Source organism: Canis lupus, chromosome 9 (genome assembly GCF_048164855.1).
Source record: "Canis lupus baileyi chromosome 9, mCanLup2.hap1, whole genome shotgun sequence".
NCBI lineage: Eukaryota > Metazoa > Chordata > Mammalia > Carnivora > Canidae > Canis > Canis lupus.
The window spans coordinates 42915087-42941848 of NC_132846.1; the positions used below are offsets into that span (position 1 = coordinate 42915087).

Consider the following 26762-nt stretch of genomic DNA (forward strand, 5'->3'; position numbering starts at 1 on the left):
ATTTCATCCAGTTGTTTCAAACCCTCAGAGAGTGCCAAAAGCTAGGGGCTCAGGCTTAATCTTAAGAGATGGAGAAGCAAAGGGAAAGGCCAAGGGCAAAAATAAAGCCACATGTGGGAGGGTAAGAAGATTTCAGTCCCAAACCCAGGGCTGCCAGAAGCCAAAAATTTTACAGCCCTCTCTCCACAGGAGGGATCCTTGTGATCCTTGTGCCCATTTTTTTAGGTCTTGGCTAAGATGGCATCCTATACCTTCTTCCTTATAACCCAAACCCCCCACTCCCAACTCTTCCCCTCCTAAAGATTAATTTCTCTTTGTGAATAGAATTCAGATGGGCTGGACTCTAATGACATCCAGAATCTCATCAAAGTAATCTCATCACAAATTCTCCTGAAAGAGTCTTCTGCTTACACTGAAACAAAAAGGGACTTGCAGAGAAATGTGGTAAATCCGTGTTGCAGACTGGTTGCCACCAGATTTCCTCTATTAACGATCAAGAGAACAGTACCCATCTTGAGTGGGAGAACACTTGAGATCATGCATGCACACTCAGCACTGTGCCCAGTTGCAGTCCCCATGGTCAGTACAAGTCTTGATGTTAACAGTGGTAAGAACCGCGGCTGTTATTAAAATTATTACGACCAGTCCCTCTAACTTGTGGTGTGATCAGTCAGTTGCTACCTTTTTCCGTACCTGTTTCCCTCATCAAACACAGACAGCCCAGCCATCCCCAGCTGCAGCAGGGGTGTGGACCAAGCTACCCTACTGAGATGGGCACCTCAGAAGGAAAGGCAAGGTTATGGACATTCATTCCTTGTTATTAATGAAAGATTAGGCTCTTGTGAAGGGTGGGCAGATGTCAGAAGATCAGCCAATGTCCTTGGCATTTGCTTTTCCGGGGCATTTCTCTCAATGTAGCATCATCAGATGGTCCCTTTGATTGAATGAGGTGGGGCAGAGGAGATGAAAAAGGAAAGTATCAATAAAGGAAGGCATCCACTGAGTAGAGTACAGAAGGAACTGGCCAATTAAGAAGGGCCTTGGGTCTCCTCAGACTTCTTGTTCTGAGCCCTACCTCTTGCTTTTTCTCTGAAGCTCCATAAAGTATGCCCTGTTTCATGACACTTGACTCTTTCTCTAAAGACCTGCTCTAAGGCAAAGCCTTATATATTTGTTTATACTAACATGTAAATGGCTATTGGGGCTTTATGCTTCCTTGTTTTTTTTCTTAAGATTTTATTTATTTATTCATGAGAGACACAGAGAGAGAGAGGCAGAGACATAGGCAGAGGGAGAAGCAGGCTCCCTGTGGGAAGCCCGATATAGGACTCGATTTCAGGACCCCTAGATCATGCCAAAGGCAGATGCTCAAGCACTGAGCCACCCAGGTGTCCTGCTTGCTTGTTTGTGTAAGGGAAGAAGGTTTCAGTCGAAGAAATGAATACTTTCAAGTGAGTGGGGGGAGGCAGAGGGCCTTCACAATGACTCAGAGAGCACACTTGCCTGTTCTATCCAGAAAATCAGTGGCTGTGGTGGGGTGGCGGGGGGGTGGGGGGGCTAGGGAGAGACAAACCATTTGGGTTTAGTTGAATTGACTGAACAATTTCTGAACCCAACGTTCTATCTGGAAGTAGGAAAGTAGGCAGGAGCATGGTGGGAGGAAAGGAGGACGAGGGACACTAGACAGAGCAGAAGTACCCAGAGTAGGAAGGGATTGCTCCCTCTAAATGCACCTCTCAGGGAATGAAGAGTTGCCAGGGAGGAATGCAGAGCTCTGTTACTTCAAAGCATCACTTCTGATGTAATGAAAAGTAGGGGGCTAAGGTGGCTTAGCCCTTTGGAGTACCCTCAGCCTCCTCCCTTGGCCCCTCTTGGCTTGTGAGATACCCCAGGTCATGGCTGGAATGTTTCAAGAGGAGCTCATCTCCAGAGCCGATGCAGCCAACCTGGATATCTGCCTAGGCCTCCCTGGGCAGCCTAGGACCAAAGTAAGATTATGGGCCAGGTTTATGCTACTGGTGAGGAGTAGGGGGGTTAGGTGGAGAATTCTGGTTACCAGGAGGATCAGAGCAGAGATAGGGAAAAAGACAGTCAGGAAGTGCCACTTGCCCTCCCCAGCAGCCCTCTTGGTTTAGGACAGCAGCATGACTCGGTGTAAGGGGCTTGGCCTCCAGCAGCCCCTAGAAAAGGGACTCCAAAATAGAAAAAAATAGAGATGGATCAGAGCCAGTCCTGGAACACAAACACCAGTATATTTGATGTGCATGAAGGCGAAAAGGAAGAGACAAAGAGACCAATGGAGACAGAGCAGGCAATGGGCACAAACCAGTCCTGTGTCCTGAAGAGCTGCTGAAGTTGGGAGACAGTCCCCCCCGCCCCCCACCACCACTTTAAAGTGGGAGAGCCGGGACTTGCAGCAGCTCTGGGTCTGTGGTAGCCTCAAGGTGGAAGGTACTATCCCCGCCTTAGCCATAGCTGGTGGGCCAGGCCTCTCTGCTTTCTGCATCCCCGCCGCCCCTGATGAAGTCTACACAGCCCAGAGCTTCATATATGCAGGTTCTCAGGAACTGACCCACTCGACACTACCTCCCCAAGGAGACCCATGCAGAGAGTGAGGGACTAAGACAAGGGGATTTCATGGGCACTCTCTATGTATTATTGCTGTAGATAAGCATAGGCCATTGTGACTTACTGGCAACAGAGGGGACAGGGCACAAGGTACAGGATGCCTAGCAGACATCAGAAGCATTTCAACCATGCAGGGCAGCACGTGGCAATCTGTCACTCAGAAATGCTGCCATGTCCAGTGGAGAGAGACCCAGGACACTGGAAGTTCACAAACAGTAAGCAGACTCTTCCCGCCAGCACCCCCACCGCTTGGCAGAGCTGGGGTGCCTGAGCACTAGGGGATGAGGGCCCTGAAGATACCCCGAAAAGCTAGAGTTGAAGTCTGGGCTACCTCTGGTGGATTATGAGCTTGCAGACCCTGAGCTCAAGACCTGGATGGTTGCCTCCCTCTGCTAGGGACTCTGTGCCCTATGAGGGACAGCAAGAGCCATGGGGTACGTGGATGAAGCAGATAGACAATGCTCTGCACCTATCAGGCAGTCAGGTTTACTTTGGAACCTCCTGTACTTGAGAGTTTGTAGGGCCCAGAGAAAAGATGGTGCCAGGTAATGCCCACTGGGCAACATCTGGAGTAGCCAGACCTGATGGGCCATATGAGGGCTTGCTCTGTCTGAGATCACGGAGGCCCTGTGCTGGCAGACATCAAACAAGCTGACCACAGATTCGGTCATGGTAGAGGAGGGCAAAGGTGGGTAGTGTGGTCTGGGGGTCCCCATGAGGGGCCTGGAAGGGTGTTGGGAGTCCAGATGACTGAGATACCACAGAGTTAGGGGACAAATCCAAGGAAATAATTTCCTAGAGGGGACAGGGAATCCAGACAATATTTTTTCCTCTGGAATCCCTTCCACCTGTAGATGGAAACCTGAATCCCTGGATGCCCCAAAGCCCTGGAATTGGGACCACAGTAAATTCGAAGGTAGGTCTGGGCCCTGCAGAATGTAGTTCATGCCTGGATTTAAAGAGCCTGGCCAGGAAACAGAGGCTGGGAAATGCCCTTCACCCTGTCCCAGACAGGCCAGCTGCACAACACAACCATGTCAAAGGCAGAGTCTCCCAGCCTCTCTCCCAATCCCAGGATACCACTCCTGCCCATCCCCAGCCCACCAGCCCTGGCTCACACCCTGGCTGGTGCTATGTACACAGTCTAGGCGAAGCAGGAGAGCAAGGAAGAGGAGATTCTCTCCACAGGTGGTATTATCATTTTTTTAATGATCTATAAAAAGGGAAAGGCTAATTCTAAGAGTCCTAGTGTGGTCAAGAAGAGACCATGTACCATGGCATAGGTTGCATTCTGATGGACCTCTCCCTCAGGGAGTGGGGACAGAGCCAGAAGTGGGCTGGAGTGAGGATTTCACCTGTCCACTGCCAGCAATGGACCTGTCCCAGAGGACAGGTGGGGGCAACCAAGGTTACAATGCCCATGAGCATGGCAGGGTCAATACTGTTTAAGGAGTAAGCTCAAAGGGTCAGCCTTGCTGGGAGGGGTGGGACAGGGGTCGCCCTGAAGAGGTTTTGCTGCAGGGCTGGGACTACGGCACAACTAGTTGACTCCTTCCCACTAACGATGCTCCAAAGACCTTCCCAAAGCTCAAAGGCTGTCTTCTTTTCTCCTTCCCTTATTCTCCATGGGTCTCCAACACTGGATACCCGCTTCTTCCTCCTCTAGAAAGCTCTGTTGACTCCAACTGGCTTGAAAAGAAACCATATGCTTTCTTCCCTCCCACCCCCCAGCTCCCCTAAACTGATTTGTCTCTAGGTCCCACTGTGGGTCTGGGGAGGCCCATCTTGGCCTGTGTGTTGGGAAGGGTATTCTTCAGTTTTAGCTGGGCCACTGCCGGAAGGGGGTGCAGGGAGCAGGGGGCGCTGCCACAGCCCACCAGACAGGTGGGGAGGTGTAAAAGCGAACTTCCCAGTCATTGGAGGGAAGACGGCAAGAGGGTGGGCAGGGTCCCTCTCAGGGATCTATCTCTGGCAGCTGCTGTGTTGGCCAGGGAGCTGGGGAACAGAGCCGGCGTGGTGACTGACACGGAAAAAGGGCTGCTAGTGGTAAAGGCCTTGAGAATAAGAGAGGAAAGGGGGAAACGCCACCGAACACACAGGGATTGAGACCTCCAAAAGCCCAAGGTTGGTGGGAATCCAGCACCAGGGGGGGCCCCCAGAAGGCCAAGGGAGCAGCGGCGCCCTGGGGGAGGGGAGGGGAGCCAAGGGAAGGCCTCCAGCCCTTGCACACCAGCACTGCTGCCAAGCAGCCTCCTGGCTGCCCAGTCTCTCCTTAGGCTGCAGCTCAGCAGGCCCCCGGGGGAGGTATTGGTTGCAAGCAAGCACCTGAATATTGCCTAATGGAACCAGCCAAAGCCCAACGAAACCAGGTGAGAGGGAGGAGGCCACGCAGCAGCCCAAAGCCTCCTCGGGCCTTGCCTCCCACCTTCTGCCCAGTTCTCAGAGCCTCTTAGCCAGGACAGGGCCTGCTGCTTCCAAAGTCACCCGGGGGGGGGGGGGTGGCGGGGGCGTCCAGTCGCTGCTCAGCCACAGGCCTGAGGCCGCCAGCCTCTGAGCTGGGCGGGGCCTCCCAGAGTCGCTCTACCTCCGCCCCGCCCCTGGCCCCGCCCCCGCCGCTGGCCCCGCCCCCAGCGGAGGGCGCCGCGGGGCTGGGGCCGGGCCCGGGCCAGGGCTTGTGCTGCTCGGGAGATGTAACCCCGCCGGCTGGGAACCTCCGTCCACCCGGTCCGTGAGCGCCCCCCGCCCCCCAACACCAGCCCCATTCAGTCTGTCTTGACGTGGCCGTTGGCCAGGGCCAGGGCGCCCCCGGGCTCCCCGGGCTCGGCGTCCTTGTCAAAGCGGAGGCGGAGGGTGTTGCGGATGATGAACTGCTCCACGATGAGGGCCCCGCAGAACCAGGGCACGGCGTACTCCAGGGTGATGAGGCCCATGAAGTCAAAGTCGAACTGGGAATAGTCCCAGGGGCAGGCGTTGAACTGGCGCAGGATGAAGCCGGTGGTGAACTCCCACAGGTAGGTCCAGAGCGTGTAGATGAGGCAGCGCAGCAGCAGCGGGCAGCGGCCGCGCAGGCGCAGGTACATGCGCTCCACGATGAGGATGGAGGTGCCGTAGATGAAGAGCGCCCACACGCTCGTGACCCCCGGGAACTTCCAGTTAAAGTTCACCACGAACTCCCAGGCCGCCGTGAACATCACCTCACAGAAGTAGCCGTGGATGGCATACAGGTACCAGCGGGACAGCGCCGTCAGAGGCTCGGCCGAGGATGCCATGCTGCCGAGGGGGGCTGGCTGCTGGGACACAGAGGTGACAGGTGAGGGGGGCAGGGAGGGAAGGAGGAAACCCCTCCTCCCGCCCTCCCATGCCCAGCCCAAGTCTTGGCATGACCAGGCTGGAAGGGATTCCAAACCTGCCTCTACTTTCTCTTTGGTTACCAGATTCTTGGCCCTATTTCATGTCCCTTACTTCGTTCCCCATTCCTTACCTTGGCCAGGTGGGCATGAGAAAGGAAGGGAAGACACTTAAAAGTCCCACTGGTTTCCTCTGACCAACTCTATTCAAATGATACTCGGAAGGAGGTGTCTGCTACACTCCCTAGGCTTTTTTTTTTTCTTGGATTATCTGTGGTCAGTGGAAGACCTGGCTGTCCAGGCCCACCAGTTACCTCCACTGCTAGCTGATTTCTCATCAGGCCCATCCACTGAGATCACCATTTCTTCCTCCACTTCTTCTCAAACAACTCCACATCACTCATATTTCTGAGTTTTTTTTTTTTTAAGATTTTACTTATTTATTCATAAGAGACACACAGAGAGAGGCAGAGACATAGGCAGAAGGAGAAGCAGGGGGGCAGCCCAGGTGGCTCAGCGGTTTAGCGCTGCCTTCAGCCCAGGGCCTGATCCTGGACACCTGGGATCAAGTCCCACATCAGGCTCCCTGCATGGAGCCTGCTTCTCCCTCTGCCTGTGTCTCTGCCTCTCTCTCTCTTTTTGTGTGTGTCTCTCATGAATGAATTAATAAAATTAAAAAAAAAAAAAAAAAGGAGAAGCAGGCTCCCTGTGGGAAGTGCAATGAGGCACTCGATCCTGGGACTCCAGGATCATGCCCTGAGCCAAAGGCTCAACCACTGAACCACCCAGGCATCCCTTTCTGAGATCTTTCTAAGCAACCTATCACATGTCTTTTGTGTATGTGTGTGTGTTAACATGTACACAACACTTACCATGTCAGCCATTTTTAAAGTAGATAGTTCCAGTGGCATTAAGTACATTCACACTATTGTGCAACTGTCACCACCATCCATCTCTAAAACTTCATCATCCCAAACTGAAATTCCATACCCATTAAACCCTAACTCCCCAACCCCTCCCCAGCCCATGGCAACCACCATTCTACTTTCTAGCTCTGTGAATTTGATTACTCTAGTTACTTCTTTTAAGTGGGACCATACACCATTTGTCTGTTTGTGACTGGCTTATTTCACTTAGCATAGTGTCTGCAAGGCTCATCCATGCTGTAGCATGTGTCAGAATATCCTTCACTTTTAAAGGCTGAATAATATTCATTCCTTTGTGATCTATCTATCTAGATACATCACATTGTACTATCCGTCTGTCCATGCATTAATGGTTTGCTTCCACCTTTTGGCTATTGTGAACACTGCTGCTATGAACATGGGTATACAAATACCTGTTCTAGTCTCTGCTTTCAAGTCTTTTGGATTTATATCCAGGAGTAGAATTACTGGATCTATGTTTATTTTCTAAGGAACGGCTTGCTGTTTTCCACAGCAGCCGTACCATTTTACATTCCCACCAGCAATGCACAAGGCTTCCAATTTCTCCACATCCTTGCCAGCGCTTATTATTTTCTGTATTTTTGATGATGACCATCCTGATGGGTGTAAAGCAGCAGCTCCTTGTGGTCACATTTGTCTTTAACTGCTCCATTAAGTGGGTTTTGGTGTTTAGTTTCCATGTTGAGAGGAAACCAGTGGGCTGACAGGAGAGAGTCCTCCTCTCTACTTCTTATTCCCTTCCCCTCCTCTCTTTTAATAAGCCCCATCAGGCTTTAAGGCCCCATCCTGTTTCCATGAAGATTGGCCTGGCCCACAGACCTCTCTGCTTTCCCTTGCCCTCCATCAATGACTGTCTGGGTGACTCACTTGGCCCTTTATCTCATGCTACCCTGCTTCCTGTTAGAAGGCATTTGCTGTCTTGATCCAACTCGCTAGCCTGCATACTCCCCGAGGGCAATGGCTCTTGTGCACAGGCCTTGGCACAGGCCTCTTGGGGGCAGGCACTGTCTAAATAATGCAGGCTTATGTGGGGGCAGGGAGGGGGCAATGGGGGGAGAATTCAGGGCTGCATCAGGAATAGGAAGGCAGAGCATGAAAACGGGAATCCCAGCTCTGCCAGCTGCCAGTGGACCCCAGGCTTGACACCTCTGCCAAGGTGGGAGAGGGGACAGAGGTTAACAAGACACATCTGCAATCTGCCTGGTTGTCTGGGAATCCCAGCCTCATTTTTCAGCTAAAGCAGACCTAGTCACAGTAATACCTAGCGCACCCCAGCCCTGCCCTGGGCATTGCTTTGTGTTCTTCCAAGCACTTTCATTCACATTTTTGTTGTTGTTTCTTACAAAATTAAGATCATGAGAAGGGCAAGTAGTTTAACTCCCATTTTTTAAAGAGAGACAGTTGGGGCTCAGAGAGGTCGTTTGTCCCATATCCCAGGGCCAGTGAATGGAAAGGCTGGGATGAGAATCCACATCTCCTGATTTCTACTTTAGTACTCATCCCACTACACACTACTGATCATCTCCTAAACATGTGTGCCTAGTGTCACTCCCCTCCCCCGGAACATTTAGTGGACCCCCCCATTTCCCAATGAAACACCACAGTACCCTTGGCCTGGGACCCAAGACTCTCTAGGATCTCACTCCAGCTTCCTTTTTCAGCCTTATTCTCACAGGTTGGCTCTCCTGGGCTTCCCTCCTGCCTCTGCAGATCCTATCTGAGTGTTTCCTATGCCTTTCTCCTCTCACCATCCACAAGTACAAACCCAACTTCCAGGTGACCTTCAGAATAAAATTGTCTTCATCCCCACTGCCACAGGCCTCTCTTCCTCCCCTGAATAGCCACAGCACTTACTCTGTCTCTTTCCGGTCCAGATGATTTCCTTATTTTTTATTATGTTGGTAACTTCCAGTCCCCATCCAGACATCTTTCCCATGTTCTGCACCTATGTATCCCACTCCTTCCTGAACACCTCCCCCTAAGCATCCTATAGACATTTCCAACTCCTTTCCTAAATCAAACTCATCTTTCCCCCAAAACTTGTCTTCCTCCTGCGACCCCACTCTGTACTTAGCTAGCAGCCAGAGGCCCTGGGGTCATTCCAGCTTTCTCTGCTACATCCTTACCCGAACATGAGCTCCCTGAGAATAAGGACTTTGTCTGGTTCAGCACCACATCCCCAGTGCCTAGAACAGTGCCTGGCACACAGCATTCAACTAAAAAAGACCTTTCTCAATCAGTTCGTAATTGCTACATAGCAAAGCATTTCAAAACTCAACTCTTAAATCAACTCTCATTTATTATTACAGCTTGCACGTCTCTGGGTTGGTAGATCTTGGCTGGCCTCAATCATGAGACTGCTGGTCATCTGGGGCCTGTGTCCTATCCTTACCTGGGGTGGCTCTGATTCACTTGTCTCTCATCCCTGGCATGCTTTCTCATGGCAAGCACAGAGGCACAGGGACAAGCAAGCCCTACTGCACCACACTTTTCATAACTCTGGTTAAGTTATGCCCACATCTTATTTGTCAAAGCAAGTCACATGGCAAAGCTGCCAAGTCAGCCATTACCTCCTGTCCTTACTACCACTTAAATATCTTTGAAATCATCTTTTCTTCTTGACTCCCCTTTCTCACTGCTGCTGCTCTGCTTCAAGCTGTCACCATCACTCACCTGGATGCCCCCAATCATCTGCCAGCTGGTCTCCCCTCTTGCCTTTTCCTTTCCAATTCAGCTATCACTAAGAAAGAATATATGGAAATAGCTGTCTTTCTAAAACACAAATCTGATGCTTCTCCCCAAGTAAGGCCCATTAGTGTATCTTTATCCACCTACACAGTGAGGCTTGAGCCCCTAGGGATGGCTGGCAAAGCCCTTTGTGAGACACTTCGGCCTCAGATCTTACTGCTTTTGCTACCTGAGGTGCCCTTCTGAGCTGCTACTGCCACCACCACCCCCCAACCCTTGGCCCATGACCCATAATCTTCCTTCAAGGCTCAGCTCCTCCTCCACTGCCTCATTCGTCTACCTCTGGACCCAGTTCACTTCTGTGACAACAGTTAGCACTGCGCTTTGCACTAATGGCTGCTTGATGGATATCTAATATAATGTTAAGAGGAAAAAAAAGCAGCATTCAAAACTGAATAACTAACATGATTTTGATTTTCCAAAAGCATACATTCATGTAAATGTACAAAAAAACTAATCATAATCATCTCTGAATGGTGACATCATAAGTGATTTTTATTTCCTTCTTTAAGCTTCTCTCTGTGTAATCTAAAATGTCTAACAAATAGGTATGCATTTTTATAAAAATAAAATTTTATCTTAGAAACATTTGTTGTATGACCACGTATTAATTGTCTTTGTGCCTTGTATATAGAAGATGTTCAACAAATTTGCCAAGCAAATGAACCTCAGGAAACTTGATGTCCTATAAAGTTCATGTGGGTTCCTCCCTCCTGAGCCATCACCAACAATAAACCATGATTCATGGTTTAAATAGCATGAAGTGGTTAAGCCTGGGGGTCCCAGATCCTAACTTCCTGGTCTCCCTCTTGCCCTTTCCTTTCCAATTTCCTGGTACCCTTCACCTGTGGGATGTAGGGCATGTTCCCTGACATTTCTGTGCCTCGGTTTTCTTACAGGGAAAGAGAGAATAATAGGAGTAACTACTTTTGGGGGTATTGTAAGGATGAATGAGCTAATAGATAGACACTACTAAGATTACAGCAAATGCTCAGGAAAAGGTGGCTGTCACTTCTGCCACAGAGCTAGGCTTCCTGGTCAGCTTCTCCAGCTCTGAGTGCCACTTCCTACCTGAGGCAGGGTCATTCTGCCCCTGCTTTTAGTAGCTGTTGGGCAACCTTCCTTGCCAAGCAGGTCAGGTCTTCACCTCCACCCAGAGCACAACCCAGCAGCCAAGCAACCTTGTGAAACCAATAATCGCCTACACAGCCCATGGGAGAACAAAGACTGAGCTGAGGAGAGGCAAGGTGAGCTTCCAGCTTCTGTGCAGCTCAGGAGTTTTACTGAGGGGGTGGGAAGGGGTCTCAGAACTAACTCTCTGAGGTCCAGGCTTGACAAGAAGGGTGAAATGAAAGGGCTAGTGTTCCTTGCACACCTTCTCACACCATCATTTTATCCTGCAACTCCAATAGGTTGTTAGCCTTCCAGAGTGGGAGAGAACAGACCCAGGCTCCAGGGAAACTCACTGAGAATGAAGAAGAACCATGACTGGAGGTAGGTGGGGCTGTGGTGGCCTGGAGACCACTCTACCTGCCGCCCAGCTCTGACTCCTCTGGCCCACAGCAGCCAGGGGAAAGGGCTCCCTGTTCATCAGACGCAGCAGCCTAACAAAACTAGTGGATTTCTCAGGTCTGCCCCCACCTTAATGCTGACTTTAAAACCCTGCTCTCCTTGCCTCATGAACTCATCTTTAGACATGGTCAAGGATGTCCCAGCCAGTAACAACTCAGGGGCTCCGGTCACGCCTCCCTCTCCCCCGTCCCCCAGAGCAGATGATTTGGAAGAGGTGGACTTCCAAACCCTTCGAGCAGAAGTAAGATGGAAGGAGCAGCTGTTAAAGGGTGAAAGAGGGCAAGCCGTTGAACAGAAGAGAAGATGGGGGCAAAAGAACAGGGTGAGCCCGAGGACGAGATTCCATTTCTGGAATCTTCCATACTTCGAAGAACAGGGGTAGGCGGAGGGGAAGCATACCTAGGCAAGGTCAGGCCACGTCCGAGGGATTGTGCCAGAAGAACACGCCTACTCCACACGAGACAAACAGGGAAGCTGGAAGTCCTGACTGGGGCCAGGAGATGGGGGTGAAGACAGAGAAAAGGGATATGAGACAGTGTCATCAGCTGGGATGGCCACTCACACTGTGGTGGCACAGGCACTAACATTCGGGGCAGCGTTGGTTTGACTGGATTTTCAAAACTCCACTCCCTGAACCCATTGTTAATACTTGCAAGAGTGCTTAAACGTTGAGTTAGGACAAGATCCCCCACCCTGTGCTGGCCCAACAGACCCCCATCCTCCCCCCACCTAAACTCCTTTGCCCCAGACTCTCCCAGTACCTCCTGGCTCAGCACTGGGACCAAAGCCCTGCGAAGGCCTGCATCAGGAAGAACCAGCAGCTCACTGGACGTTGGCCTCTCTTTCTCCTGGTGACAGACACAACCATCCTGAGGACCGTGGCACAGAGACAGGACAGCCGGGGAAACAAAACTCAAAGTGAAGTAAAGGGGAGAGCATGGGCAAGGATAGAAACAGGAGAAAAGAATTTGGAGAGCTGAGGATGGTTTTGCAAGCAGGATACTGGGGAACAAACAGCACCCAAGTATAAGAGTCTACTTGTTGATAAAAGGGCCTGTGAACCAGTAAAGGGCCAGAACTCAAGGTAACTTGACAGAGCAGGGCACTGCCCCACTAAGGGGACAGCTTATAGGTGCTTTGCAGGGGAGGAGTTCAGAGTCTTACTCCCTAAGAGTATCTCCCCAGCTCCTGGAACCTGCTGAGCTATTCCTGAGAAAGAGAGCAGAGCAAGTTGAGAGGGACAAAGAGAATGCCATAAAAGTCCAAGATAGGCTGGAGGCAAAACCAAAGGAGATGACTGCCTTTGGTTTTACCCCAAACTCCCATCTTATTCCAGGGAGCTAAGGTGCCACAACACAATGACTCTGGGAATTTCTGTCCAGAGGAGGATCTTGCTAGAAAATTGGGATTCCTCTTCCATGCAATTAGACTAGGCAGGACTTCCTCTTTCATCTCATTTACTTCTTCATTCCCAGGTGCCACCATTGCTACAGTTCTGTGTACTGGGGAGCTACATAGCTCCCCTGGGGGGCCCCTGAGAACAAGGCAGTGGGGGACGCTGAGTCCAGTTCCCTGGCAGGCTCTGTGCTCAGAGTGAGTGGAATCAAAGAGGAGTGGGCAGCTGCCCTAACATCTGGGTGAAAGATGCAAGGTCTGAAACCATCCTGAGCATCCTCTGTGGTTATCAAGTTGAGGGTGGGGTGGGGTGGGAAGAACACATGGGCTTGCTCTAGGGCCAAAAGGGAAGCAAGTGGAGCTAAATACCTGTGGTCACTGGCTAACCCAGATGCCATAGAGTTCCACCCCTCCTTGCTATGGGCATCCCCCAGGAAATTCCCCTGGGATGGTCCTCCCTCCACCTCCCATGTCACAGGAATAATCAGGCACTCTTCTCTACACTTACCATGTATTAACTCACATAATACTCAAGCCTATTTTATAGATAGGGCAATTGAGAAAGAGAAAGCTAAATAATTACAGCTATAAAAGGCAGAACTCAGATTCAAAGCCAGCAAGTCTGGCTCCAGATCCTTCTCAGCACACTGCATTGCCCTTGAAGCTGACTACAGGCTCCTCGGTGGGTGACACCATTTTCTGAGTTTCTACTTCTGGAAGGCTAGAATGGTATATGGAGAGGCAATAGGAAGCAAGAAGGATGTGAGCATCTAGATAGATCATTAGTGAAGCTCAGAACTGGTGTCAGAGCAATTGAAGGCTTCCAGCACATTCTGAGAGGCCAAGTTCTGGTCTAAGGCCAAGTTCTGGTAAGATCCAACTGACGATCCTCCAGAGTCATAGCTGACCCTCAGAGGACCACAGTGGCAGCCACCTCTGAGGGCCTCAAGGCACGTGCCATTCAAAGACCTTTTACGAGGACACAAAGTTTCCCTGACTGCCAGCCCACCCCCGTGTGGCTGGACATCTCAGATGGCCCAACCCAGCCATGCAAATACCAGCCAAGAGCAGTGACCAGCATCACACAGCCCAGAAAAACCCAGTGCCTGGAGCAGCAGCAGACCACTCCACACAAGGCAGCAGCCTGGGGAGGATTTTAGAAGGCCTCAGATGCTAAGCAAATCCTAGCTGGCAGGCATGATGGGGCAATCGGACTTGGAGAACAGAGTCAGCTTGGCACAGAAGTTCACGAGGGCTCAGGCAGGGATGGGCACCCTGTGGTGGATGGGGGCCTCAGGCTGGGCATCCTGTGTGTTGTCCACAAGGCTCTTCCCAGACCTCATGCAGCTGCCTCTCTCTTGTTATTCAGATTTCAGCTCAACTGTCACCCCTGAAACCTTCTCTAGTCTCCAATCCAAAATAGCCTCCCCAGCACTGACATCATCCTGTTTCAGTTCTCATACCGCTTTCACTTTCTGCTATTTTCCTACTCCTTTGTTGTCTACCTCCCCCAGTTAGAACAAATGCTCCACCAGGCTCTGTCTCGTTCAGTACTGGATGCCCAGTGCCTACAACAGTGCCTGGCAATAAAACTTAACTATTATCTGTGTCATGAATGAATGAACAAATGAATGCATGGATGGGCCCACACAGGGCAAGTATAAACACTGATGAGGGCAGGGATAAACAACTAGCTGCCTCAGCCTTCCTCTCTTCTCTTTCTTGGGAAATACAGTCTTTTTAAAATTTCAGTTCTAACATTTTTAAACATCCTTATTATTTTTTCCCCAATTGTAAAAGTCACATGTGTTCATACCTAAAATTTAAATATCACAGAAAGGAATGGCCTAGAGAGCAAAAGTCCCGCATCACCCTACGTCTTAGAGAAAGTCACTATTAATGGTATGTTGTGTATTCATTCAGATTACATTCAGTTTTACAGGAAGCAAATCCATGTATCATAGAAAAGGAATTCATAATCCCACCAGGCTAGCCACCACTATCATTTTTCCCTGGCAATCTCTCTCATGTGCTTATTTTACAAGTTACCTTTATGTACTTATTCTCTAACCTGACATTTTCACTTAGTATATCATAATAATTTTTCCAAGTTGCTATATTGCCTATATTCTCACTATTACAATGGTGCTGTGATATTCCACCAGGTGGAAAACTATAATTTCCTTAACCAGGTATTCAGTAGAGAGAGGGCAATTGTTTCCCATTCCCAATATTACCATGACACCACAAGAAATATCTTTTTTATGCCTGTAACAAAAGTATTCAGTCCTTTTCTTCTCTGGGACTATTTCTTTCTTTTTTTTTTTAATTTTTATTTATTTATGATAGTCAGAGAGAGAGAGAGAGAGAGGCAGAGACATAGGCAGAGGGAGAAGCAGGCTCCATGCATCAGGAGCCCGACATGGGATTCGATCCCGGGTCTCCAGGATTGCGCCCTGGGCCAAAGGCAGGCGCCAAACCGCTGCGCCACCCAGGGATTTCTGGGACTATTTCTTTTTTTTTTTTTTGGGGGGGGAGGACTATTTCTTAAAGAAAGATTTCTTAACGAGTATCTCTAGAAGTGGGATCACTGGGCCAAAGGGTACAGCAGTCTTAAGACTGATATTGTTGGCTGCCCTGGGGAATTCTGCATTATGTGGAGAGTAGTCTCTGGTCTGAGTCACCGTGTTGCTGCCGTGGCCTCTGTGGTCATCTCTGTTCCTCCCCCTGACTCCCGCAGTTCAGGTACACACCACCCTGGCTACAAACCAACTCAAACACATGCTTCCTGCAAGGCCCTCCAACCACAAACTGATTTTGCAAGCCTAGGCTGAGAGAAGAAATACATGCCAGCCCTGAGTTTTTAATTGTCAACTGACTGGGTCCCCTGGGGAGCTCAGTTGGGTGAATGTCTCAGCCTTCAGCTCAGGTCCTGGGATGAAGCCCCACATTGAGCTCTCTGTTCAGCGGGGAGCCTGCTTCTCCCTCTGCTTGTGTGCTTTCTCTCTCTCTCTCTCTGTGTTAAGTAAATAAATAAAATCTTAAACAAGACAAAACAAAAATCTGTCAAATGGCAAGATCTACCTAAAGCTGAGAAATTCCTAGTTCCCCTTTTCTTTCCCTGCAAGCTCCTGCATGGAATCTAAGGCTCCGGGCTCCCATGGACCAGCCCAGCAGCTCCCGAACAGCCTGTCCTGTCAGGACTGCAAGAGCACCAGCTCTCCCTGCCCTGTGTTTCAGGGGAGTTCTCTCCCTGACCCACAGTGGGACTGTTTGCATGAGACCGACAACAGCCTTTAGACTAGACAGGCCTCTGGAGCTTGGGAAAGTGGCCAATCATCATTTTTTAAAGCACCATCAAGGAAAAGCCAGAGGTCAAGACCAGAAAGAAAGGTCAGGGGGTTCTCGCTCTACACACAGCTTGTCTGGACTTAGGAGGAGACCCTCAACAGGCCAAAAGCAGCGGAAGACTTTGTCCTCTTTCTTGGTGGCCACTTTCATAGAGGCTAAAGCACCACAAATCCTGTGCCTCCCAGTGCCCTGGATGCTCTACCCAAGGCCAATGTGAGCCACTCAATGGTTCTGGAATCCCAGATGAGGTAGTTCTCACTACACAAGGGTAAAGCCTGAGGCCCAAAGCATCCATGAGCCTACAGATAAGAAAGAGAATTTAGGAAGACGTCTTCTCCCATGTGCTGGGTGTCTGACATCACTCACGTCAGCCAATCTGGGTCTGGCCCATATTTTAGAGGCCATGTGGCTATAAGATGGCTCCAGCATGTGGCATGACCTGACACTGCTGGGCACTCTGTTCCTATCCAGAACTACAGCCCTGTGACAGGCCCTCGGACAGAACACAGGCTCAGAACTGGAAACCCCAGGGATCACCGGCCTTCCCTGTCTCACCAGCATAGACAAAGGCCTATAACATACTCACTTGTCAGACCTTTAAGTGCACGGCTCAGAACAGACATCAGGATCACTGTCCAGGAGTGTCCCGGGTTAACCTTTGTCCTGGTGCCTGGCTGGGCCTTGGTGCCATTCTCAGCAGTGTAGGCAAGCATCAGCCCCAGGGCTCAGCTGATCCTTGGCTGGTAGGCTGGAGGCTTCCATGTGTCCCTGGGAATAAAAGAGGAGGTGTTCATTACTTTATACTGCCCCAGCTCTGAGCCACCAGGCCAGTGGGAGAGGCAGCATCAAGGCAAACACTACAATTGCCTAGGCTCCGGGCTCAGCACCGGGCAGTCATCCCACCGTGCCCACTGGGCTCCTCTCTTGGAACCTACTACCTCCTTTATGCTGTCCTGTTTGCTCAGGTCTGGTTAATCCAGCAATGACAGCCTGGGATGGGTCCCAGGCGATTCACACATGGGGCTAGGACTTAGGGCTTCTTGCCCTGTGAGTAAATGTGTACACATTTGTAAATCTGAGAGGGGGTATAATTTTAGACTCCAGTGCCTTTCTCATTTAGCTTCAAATTACACTTGCACCTTCGCCCTGCAGTGCCTACATCTGTTCTCAAGGGCGGTCAAGAACCTCATAGAATGCAGACAGCACAGGACATTTGTTGTAGCATTTGGGGAGTCCAGCACAACCATACACAGGAAAACGAGCACCCCAACAAAATGTATGCAAGACCCCCTCCCCACAATCCCACCACCCTTATATCCCACTTTATTTTACCACTCTTCTTGTTAAGGCCCTTCCTATGAGCATCAATAACCGGCTACAAGCTGATACAAACCTGATGTTAGGATGCCCCTGGCCACATACACATTTTTAATATATCCCTAAGAGTCGACCATTTGATAAAGATCCTGATTTTAATGTGAAGGTCCTGCAGCTTCTCTGAAAACCCCTTGGATGCAGCCCCATCTGCATGAGCCTGAGGACAGAGCTCAGGTCCAGTGCACCCCTACAGCAGGATGAGGTGGAAGCTGGCACCATCCCCCCGCCCCCTGCTATGTGGATGGCCAAGCAGGGTCATCCGTGGAGGTGCCACCTGAGCTGGTGCCCACAGCCGGCTTCCCCCCTCACCTTACCTCCCAGGCTCTCTGAGCTGGGGTGACTCTGCCTCTGCCCTTTGGAGGCAGCAGGGGAGTTGGAGGAGAAGTGAAAGGGTAGGAGTTGGGACCAAAATTCACTGTATCCATATATGCTTGTGGCCCGGGAGGGTGTGCACCCACACCCGCCACCCCCGCTCCAGAGGCCTCCGCACTGAGACAAGGACGCACTGAGACAAGGACAAGAGCAGAGTGCAGTAGGCTGCCCTGCTCGGCTCAGCCCTCTCAGGCTCCTCCGCACACAGGAGCCTCCACCTGCCCCACCTGTCCATCCTCCCCCTTCTCCCAGCCTGCCTGGCATATACCCATTACCTGGAGGAAAGGGCTTTGATGGGGCATGTCCGACATCCCCTCTACCCCCAGCACCACCATGACCTGTGCCTGGGGAGTTCAATCCCACCCACGGCACTTCCCCTTCCCTGAGCCCTAAGCAGGCTGCATCAGCAAGCACAAGACAAAAGAGAAAGAGAAACCAACGTCCACATCCTCATAGCACAGCCTGCTGGTTGCTGCAGTCAGCCCAGGAGCCTGCTGCTGGCTGAAGTGCCCCCCTGGCAGATGAAGCCGCTGCGGTCCGAACAGGCTCCCTTCCGAGATGGGCCTGGCACAGGACGCGTCCTGCTTCCTGGTCTGCAGGCTCTTTCCGCCAGGGAGCTGGTGGGGGCTGGATGAGGAGGCGATAGTCTAGCAGGAGTCCCACCTCTGTCTCTATGTGCACGAGCTGTCCCCAACCCCCTCTGACACTCCCTGGTCCCCTAGAGGAAGTCCCTGGTGTAGATGGCATGAGGCTCCTTTGTGGAGTGCAGGGCCTGAGCTCTAAGTTTCTGGAGAACGTGAATGTGTGAAGAGCCCTTATAGCAACTAACGTGGGCAGAACTTAAGACTTTTTTGAGTATATCATCTCTCACGATTCTCTCAAGACTCCTGCAGGGAGGGCAGGAATCATCACCGCCCACCCCACCCCCCAGCCCCATTTTAGAGATGAAAACTCTGAATCTTGGGACATTAAGAGATTAGGCCAAATCTACATATTTGACTCAAACCCTGGTCCTTGGGCTCCAGAGTCAGCCCTCTCTCCATACAGCGTGCCTTCGAGCTGCTTCCCGTGCCTCTGCATGCACTTTTCATTCACTATAATCTACTTAGTCCTTTCTGTAAGCTGCTTATTTGTAAACATACAGCCCTGAGTCTGTCCATCCAGCTTCATCAACATGCCCAGGTGCTCCTGTGAGACCCAGCTCCCTCCTCATTCCTTTGTGATGCCATCCTCCTAAGCCCTCAGCTATTGCATCACTAATGTGGCCACAGGACTTTGAACATCCTTATCCTGAAACATAATGTCCCATCTCAAAGTTATTATTGTCAAAAAAAAAAAAGTTATTATTCTCTGTTTCCCCCTTCACATGGTGAATTCCTCAAGACCAAGGAATTTCTTTTGGATGGATGGACAAGCAAGCTCCAGAAGGGCCCAGCTTAATTCTTGGGTGATTGCACTATCCAGTGTTATTAACTAAACAGCGACATCTCGTATTCTTCTCTAATTTCAAGGCCACTGTCATGAAAGGCCAGTCTCCCACAAAGCACCATAAATGTTGGTTTACAGTGGCAGGGCTGTCTCTGCAAATGAGGGAAGAAAGGAGGATGCTCACTCTCTTTCTCCCACCTCCAAGAGCTATCACCTAGACCAAGAGGTGAGGACAGACGAGTGGGTGCCTTGGGTCTGGGCAATACAGAAGACATGTCACACGAAGAAGGCTGGGGGCAGGAACCAAGCGTCCCACGCATCCTGGGAGAAAGTGCAGGCTCCTACGTGGGCAAGGGGCCAAGTTCAGGCTCAGGTCAGAGAATAACAATGCCTATTCTGTTATTTTTACAATGTGCTGGCACTCTCCAAAGGCACATCCAGTTTTCATGTGCATAGCATTCATATCCAAAGAGGTTTAACCAGCAGCTCCTGCATCATTCTCTCCCCTCCCCTATAACTATTTAGGGTAAGCTGGGCTTGCGGGATTCAATCTCTACTTCTCTGGCCAGGACCTAACAACCAAACCTACCCCCTCTCCACCCTGTCCGTCCTGTCTGTCTGGTCTCCGTCTCTGTCTCCATGGCTCAGAATCTATGAGACTGGAGGCAGGAAAAGGCAGGAAAACACCATCCCTTCTTCCCTCTCCCTCTCTCCTCTTCCCCAAACCTTCCCCACCCCAGGTGCCCACAGAGTAAAGAGAAAATGCCCCAAAAACCCACTGGGGGAGCTCAAAGGGCCCTGGTTCTTCCCACATGCCCCCGAACCATGAACCACGGCTTTCACTTGTCCTGTAGTAAGACCAGTCCTGAAATGCAAGTGGGTTCAGTAACTTCCCATGCTAAAGTACACATGCAACAGGAATTCCAAATGCCCCAGGGGAAAGGCTGTGTCTGCTCAGCTCCCTTGGGAAGCAAGGAGACCCAGGGCCTCGGGCCTGACTGGCAGAGGTAAGGTTGCTGGAGACAGGAGACAGAGTGTCCACACACTCCATTTGACCCTGTCCTTCCACACCATGTCCCCTCATTTGGGGATCTGGGTTCCTTGGAATCTGGGTTTCTCTGCCAGCCAGACATCTCAGCACTCTGTTTTCTGTCTCACCTGCAGACCACTCTCTGTCCTGTCACCTTCCTCTCCTTCCTTCCTTCTCCCCATCCAGCCCCTCTTACTTTATGTGCTTTTCTCAATGTCCTCTTCTTAACAAACCCATACCACCCGTCCCCTACACCTTGGAGGGTGGTCTCTGACCCCAACCCCTTCCCTTACCCCCCCATCCCACCCCCTGGCACAGGGTAGCTGCTGCTCGCTGCCTGAAAGGCTGGACAGCTGCTGGGCTCTCTAATTAGCTGCCTGGCTGCCGTCCCAGAGCAAGGCATGTGTTACAGTAAAGAGCCGCCTCACCTCCCCTTCATCAATAATCCCTTATGCAGATCCCATCAGGCAGCAGCTGAGGGGCCCTGGAATCCTGGTCACATGAGACCAGCAAGGCTCCTCCTGTCAGCTAGCTAGAAAGGGACAGACAGCAGCCTTGCAGCCTCACGGACTAAGTGACCAGAAATGTATTTATCCAGGCTCTCCCTATTACTGCCCATGTCCTTAGGATGTCTCACAGGTTCCCTCACCACCCCACACCTTTGGAGCCCCGGGAACCCCTGCCTCTTTGTAGCCTCACCAGTGGAAGCAGAAAGAAGTCCACTGGGACTTTTGGAGGATAAGCCTGGGCCCCCCAAATGACAACCAGTGCCCTGCTTTTCACAGCTTTCTACAGCCAAGCCACCCCAGAGATTTCTAAACAACCAGAGACCTAGTCCAAGAAGTCCTGTTGAGGCTAATTTGTTTATTCAAGGTGTTCCATTCCAGTGGTCAACAAATATTTATGGAGCACCTGCTGAAGGCCACACGCTGAACTGAGTGTGAACCAGACAGTGTTCCTGCCCCCTTGGAGCCTGCAGCTCTGTGGGGAGACAGAAAATAAAGAAGCTAGTTGACACACTGTAATGTCTGACAGTTGGCCACAAAGAAGGAGAAAGGCCTGGTGAGGACAGAGAAACTGGATGCTGGAGGGCAAGCCTTAAGCTTCTCTAAGGAGGTGGCTGTTGGGCTGGTGAGACTGGGGACCTCAGAATGGCCCATCGGAGGCCAGCAGCCTCCCAATAACGCCGCCTTGCCGCCCTACCTAACTCAGTTTACAAAGACCTGTAACCCTGGCCCTAATCGGAATGCCGCCCTGCCCCCATCCTGCCCCTGCGGTTTGCCTGGGGGCGACTTCCCTGACTTGGGCCTCCTCTCCAAGTCACTGAACCTTGCCCGGGAGTACTCCCCATTAAAGCACTCTCGAACCTACCCCCTGGCTCTGCTGTCTTTAATTTTCTCCGCCAATCATTAAAAGAAAACCTAACAGTGGCACTTGGGAATAGATCAGGATGATGCAAAGAAGCCTTTCAAAGAGCTTTGGGAAAAGCATTCCAGGAAGAGAGAACTGTAACTGAAAAGACCCTGAGGGAGGAACAAGCTAAAAAAGCAAGTTTGAGGGGCGCCTGAGTGGCTCATTCAGTTAGGTGCCCAACTCTTGATCTCAGCTCAGGCCTTAATCTCGGGCTCTAGTTCAAGCCCCACATTGGGCTCCATGCTGGGTATGGAGCTTACTTAAAAACAAACAGGGCAGCCCGGATGGCTCAGTGGTTTAGAGCCGCCTTCAGCCCAGGGTCTAATCTTGGAGACCAGAGATTGAGTCCCACATCAGGCTCCCTGCATGGAGCCTGCTTCTCCCTCTGCCTGTGTCTCTGCCTCTCTCTCTCTCTCTCTCTCTGTCACTCATGAATAAATAAATAAAATATTAAAAAAAAAACAAGTTTGAGAAATAGCCTGGCCAGAGCATCTAAAGTTAGTGTAATGAGGGGGTCAAACATTGCCTGCCCCTGATTGCAAAGTCACTTGGTGGTCCCTACGATGTCAGCTGGGCCAGAACAAAGCCCCAATTCCCGATTCCCAGGGAAACATGCCCAGCACAACTGAAGGCTCCCCCTGTGGGAAGGGCTTGGAAATGGCAGGTCCTAGTCAGTCATTTGGCAATGCACTTATCTACAAATAAAGGGAAAGTGAAATCTTTTGACTGATGGCCTGACATTTCCATCTGCTTCTCATCCAAAGAATTTAAGTAACTTTACTAGGCCTTCTCTGGCCTGAGTGCTTCACTTTAACAAGGAAGTCACTATTCCTTTTTAACTCCAGCTAGCTTGTTAAGGCTTCTGTCATTTGGAATCAAGAAAATCCTAACACATGTGATTGCCCCCCATTTGGACCATACCTCTTTGGCATAAGAATCACATACCTGAGCACCACCTGCCCACCACTGTTGCCATGCACACCAGTGGCTCTGCTCTTGCAGACAGTGAGGGTCAGAGCTGAGAATAAGAGAAGTCGGATGCCTTGCAAGGTGTGTCCACCTCAGCAGGACACTTTGGAGGCTCCAAGTCTTTGGAGGCTCCAAGTCTCCCTTCCGGACACTGTTCAGACTTTGTTATTTCTCCTTGATTCATGTGACCCTTGCCAGCAACCTAACAACCTTGACAATCTTCTAGGAAGAGGACATGTGAAAACTAGAAAACCCTGGAGGAAAAGTCTAAGCCAAGAACTAGTACACACCTACCTTGTTTTTCTACAAATTACAGAACAGCACTGTCCAGTTTGATAGACACTAGCTACATGTGGCTATTTAAATTTCAATTTTAGGGGTGCCTGGTGACTTAGCTAAGCATCCAACTTGATCTCAGCTCAGGTCTTGATCTCAGGGTCATGAGTTTTGGCCATGTGTTGGGCTCCATGCTGGACCCTGTGTTGGGTCATGCTGTGCTCCATGCTAAATTTAAATAAAACTAAAATTCAAAAAATTCCATCCCTCATTGTATACTAGCCACATTTCAAGTGTTCAGTAGCGACATGTGGCTAGTGTCTACCATACTGGACAGTGCAGATATAAAGCATTTCCATCATCAAATAAAATTCTATTGAATTGCACTACTTTAGAGCTTACCCAGGGTAACCAGAAGGCTGCCAAATACACAGACCTAAAATTCAGCTACATTTTCTTGCTCTTGAAAATCCTTTTCTTCTGAATGGACACCCCCTGCCCTTCCTCTCTTCCTCAGGCTCAGGCCTAGTTAACCATGGTGAGATGGAGCCCAGGGGAACCATGAACCCTTGTTCCATGAAAGTCTCTGTCCAGTGCCTGAACAGTGACTTTTATCCAAGAGCCAAGATAGGGCTCATGGTGAATGAGGTCAGCACTGGGTCTTTGGCCATAACTCAGTTTAGGGGTGCTGCCTGGAGTTGTTTAAAAAGTCCAGACCATTTATTAGATACCTCTTGTAAGCCAGGCAGCTTCCACACAGGCCATCACCTCGATCCCCCTCCACAAGTCAGTGAGGCAGACATTAACTTGGATTTCCTCAGGAGGCAAGCAAAGCTCAAAAGAAGTTAAATGACAACTAGAAAATGGGAGGGCCAAGAGTTTTCACCAGCACTTTTTTCTCTTACACCAGTCATGAGAGATGGAGATGTAGGGACCTTCATTTACCCAGGGCAATGAGCCACCTACAGTTGGCAATGGGTTCTCATGGTGGAAGTCTTATGTGAGCCTCCCCTCCCAGCCTACTCAAGTCCACCCAGGGGCTTGGAAGAGCTGCCTCCAAGGGTCTGCCCATGAAGGCACCATTACTGAAAGACATCACAGCAAAACCACAGGAAAGCCAAATACAGAAGACAAATCTGAGAAGGTGGTAGGGGTCAGAACACAGACATAAGGCATTTCTCCTGGGCAAAGAAGGGAAGGGCATGATAAAATTTTGTTCTAGAAGGCTATACAAACCATGAGTTCCTTATCTTCGCATCCCCATGTCCTGGATAAAACATACAGTAGGGACTCAATATCCAAGTGCTGAACAGGCGAAGCGGCAAGGTGCAGGTCCTCCCTGAGTGAGGCGGCCTGGCCAAGCAGAGCCTGAAAGGTGAGGGAATGAGGTGCTCTGAAGGAGCTGTGACGGTCTCCATCTGGTCTGCTCAACATAGGACCCAATCCGAATGCCCCTTTCACTTAAATAATGGCCCAGAGGGAAGGCCCTCAACCACCGGGCTGGGCACTGAAGGCAGCCAGGCACTTCCACCTTGAGCTTGAGCTCAGCAGCCCCAGCCCCTCACTCAGGCTCTCGCTGGACAGCTCCATCTACTGTGAAAGCACCAACTCTTGCAACACTTTCAAAATAATGGCTCCAAACAGCAGTTAGGCAAGAGTAATTAAAGGGATGTTATCGCAGTCAGTCTCTCATTAGCCACGTAATTAGACTGCTGAAAATAATTAACATTCCTTTTGACAAAGGAAACAGAGGAACCATTACGTTCATTAGAACAGCCTCAAACTAGCTTGAGGAAGGCTGAGAAGTCATCCCCTCCTGGTCCTGCACAGGCCAGAGTCAGCATCCGGTAACCCAGACCTGGTGGCGAGTCCTGCCCTGGCCCGGATGCCCCGAAGTATGTATTATGGGTAACAATAACACAATCGCATATCCTCAGAGAAAAAGCACTTGAAGTAAATGCATGACTGTATCAAGACAGCAAGGCCGGGGCATGTGCCTGTCTCCCCCAAGGCCCAAGAACATGATGAAAGAGACATTTTCTAGGAAGAATAAATCCATTACAGCACCAGAAAACAAGAAGGAATGATATGGGATCCCTGCAGATGGAAAGTAAAAGGGAAGAAACTGATAGAGAAATCACAACCCGCCCAAAGTAAAACCATGAAAATAAGTAATAACAATAATAACAGTAACTGGCACTCATACAGCACATATCCATGACAGACACTAGTCTAAGAACTTTACATGTATGATTTCATGTAACCTTCACAAAAATCCTTGACATACAGACTATTAGCCTCACTTTATAAGACCCAGAGTTACACAGCTTTCCCAAAGTCATAGTACTAATAAGTGCCGGGTTAGCATCTGAACCCAAGCAAGTGTGGCTGAGGGTTCTATGCCAGGATGTTGGGCTGGGGTGGGGGTGCAGCCACAAGAAGCCTGGAGTGGTTAGTGATTGGATCTGGAGCAGCCGGGCAAGTGGGCCCCTACTCACCCTCCCACCCATGCTGTACCCTGGACACTGGGGCAGGGAGGCAAAGGTGACATCTAGACAGCAGTCCCTAGTAGGCACATCCCACTTCCCTGTCCACAACCGGAGATTGGCACAGAATTGGAGTTCACAGAGCCGTGATTGAAAAACCTCACAATACAGGGCAGCCTGGGTGGTTCAGCGGTTTAGCGCTGCCTTCAGCCCAGGGCCTGGTCCTGGAGACCCGGGATCGAGTCCTACATCAGGCTCCCCCTCTGCCTGTGTCTCTGCCTCTCTCATGAATAAATAAATAAAATCTTTAAAAGAAAAAAACCTCACAATACAAAGAGAGGAACACATGACCAAGACTCACTAAATATTTGACAAAAACCAAAACCACCAAAGCAGCACTAAATTTGAGAACAGAAGTTATATAGGTAGAAAACAAAATAAAGTCGACAGAATGAAACATTTTTAAAAGTACAATTACTATCCTCTGAAGGATCAGAAGGGCTACTGGATCCATGAACCAAAACAAGTCTGATATCAGAGGAATGTTAAAGACCTAACAAGTGAAGGAAATACACCACAGTGAACCAGTTATCTCTGGATGAAAGAATAATCTCATTAGAATTTTTCTTTTTATATGTCTGTTTTTCTAAACTTCCTATACTGAATATGTATTATTTTGAGAGCTGGAAAAGCTCCCTTTTAAAATGCCTGGCATGAGGTAGGAGCTCAGTAAGATTTGGTTACAGAGTAGGTCCTGCCTACTGCGTCAACTCTTAGCCCTACCCAGGCCGGCTGGTAATTCATCACACCAGAATCACACCACCCACACCCCATCCCCCCACTTCTGTGCACACAGCTCCCCTCCTGGAGTGCCCTCATCCCTCCTCCGTTTACCCATATTTGCCTGTTCTTGGGTGCCCAAAGACGACCTTCATCAAAGAAAGGTCGCTGCATTCCCCTTAACTCACTCATCCCTCTTCTCCAAACTTCTAAGGGCACCTGATTCTCCAGGGACATGGAACAGCTCTGGTTGAACTGCCCAGTGGGGTCACAGCGTTGACAACTTATCTGCCCTTTACCTTTCAGTGGGTCCAAGTTTGGTATCCCGACTCTATCGTAGGCTCCTTAACGATACCAAGAGGGCACGAGCCTTCTTTTTTATGCCCCACTGTGTCCAAGTAAAGCAGAGAAGTTTTTGCAAGAATCCGCTTGCTTATGTATCAGTTAAGTGAATGAGGAAGGAGCTGCTCCTCCTGGTGGGAGTAAAAGAGGCAGATTATTATGGAAATGCAGTTACTCACCGGGCTGGACCCCAGGCACCTGGACACCTGGGCGAGGCCGTAATTGGGTCACTTGGTCTGGTCCCAGACACCTTTAAACTCCTACTACTTGCATAGGATCCAGAAATACCTGAAAACCCAGA

At 50.3% G+C, this 26762-nt stretch overlaps 1 protein-coding gene across 5 annotated transcripts in view; it reads right to left on the reverse strand.

Moving 5' to 3' along the window:
- Window positions 1-2230: 2230 nt before the first annotated feature.
- TMEM229B (transmembrane protein 229B) overlaps window positions 2231-26762 on the reverse strand; it is a 36387-nt gene continuing 11855 nt past the window's right edge. The window contains exons 3-5 of one of the 5 annotated variants that reach the window (XM_072839020.1): window positions 26419-26592; window positions 16575-16756; window positions 2231-5911 (exon numbers count right to left, since the gene is read on the reverse strand). In XM_072839020.1, the coding sequence (XP_072695121.1) occupies window positions 5391-5911; window positions 16575-16701 (648 nt within the window). In that variant the 5' untranslated portion in view covers window positions 16702-16756; window positions 26419-26592 and the 3' untranslated portion in view covers window positions 2231-5390. Of the gene's footprint in view, window positions 5919-11641; window positions 11730-12003; window positions 12058-16574; window positions 16757-26418; window positions 26593-26762 lie in introns of those variants that run through there. The other 4 variants (XM_072839016.1, XM_072839018.1, XM_072839019.1 and 1 more) reach the window with 4 other exon arrangements.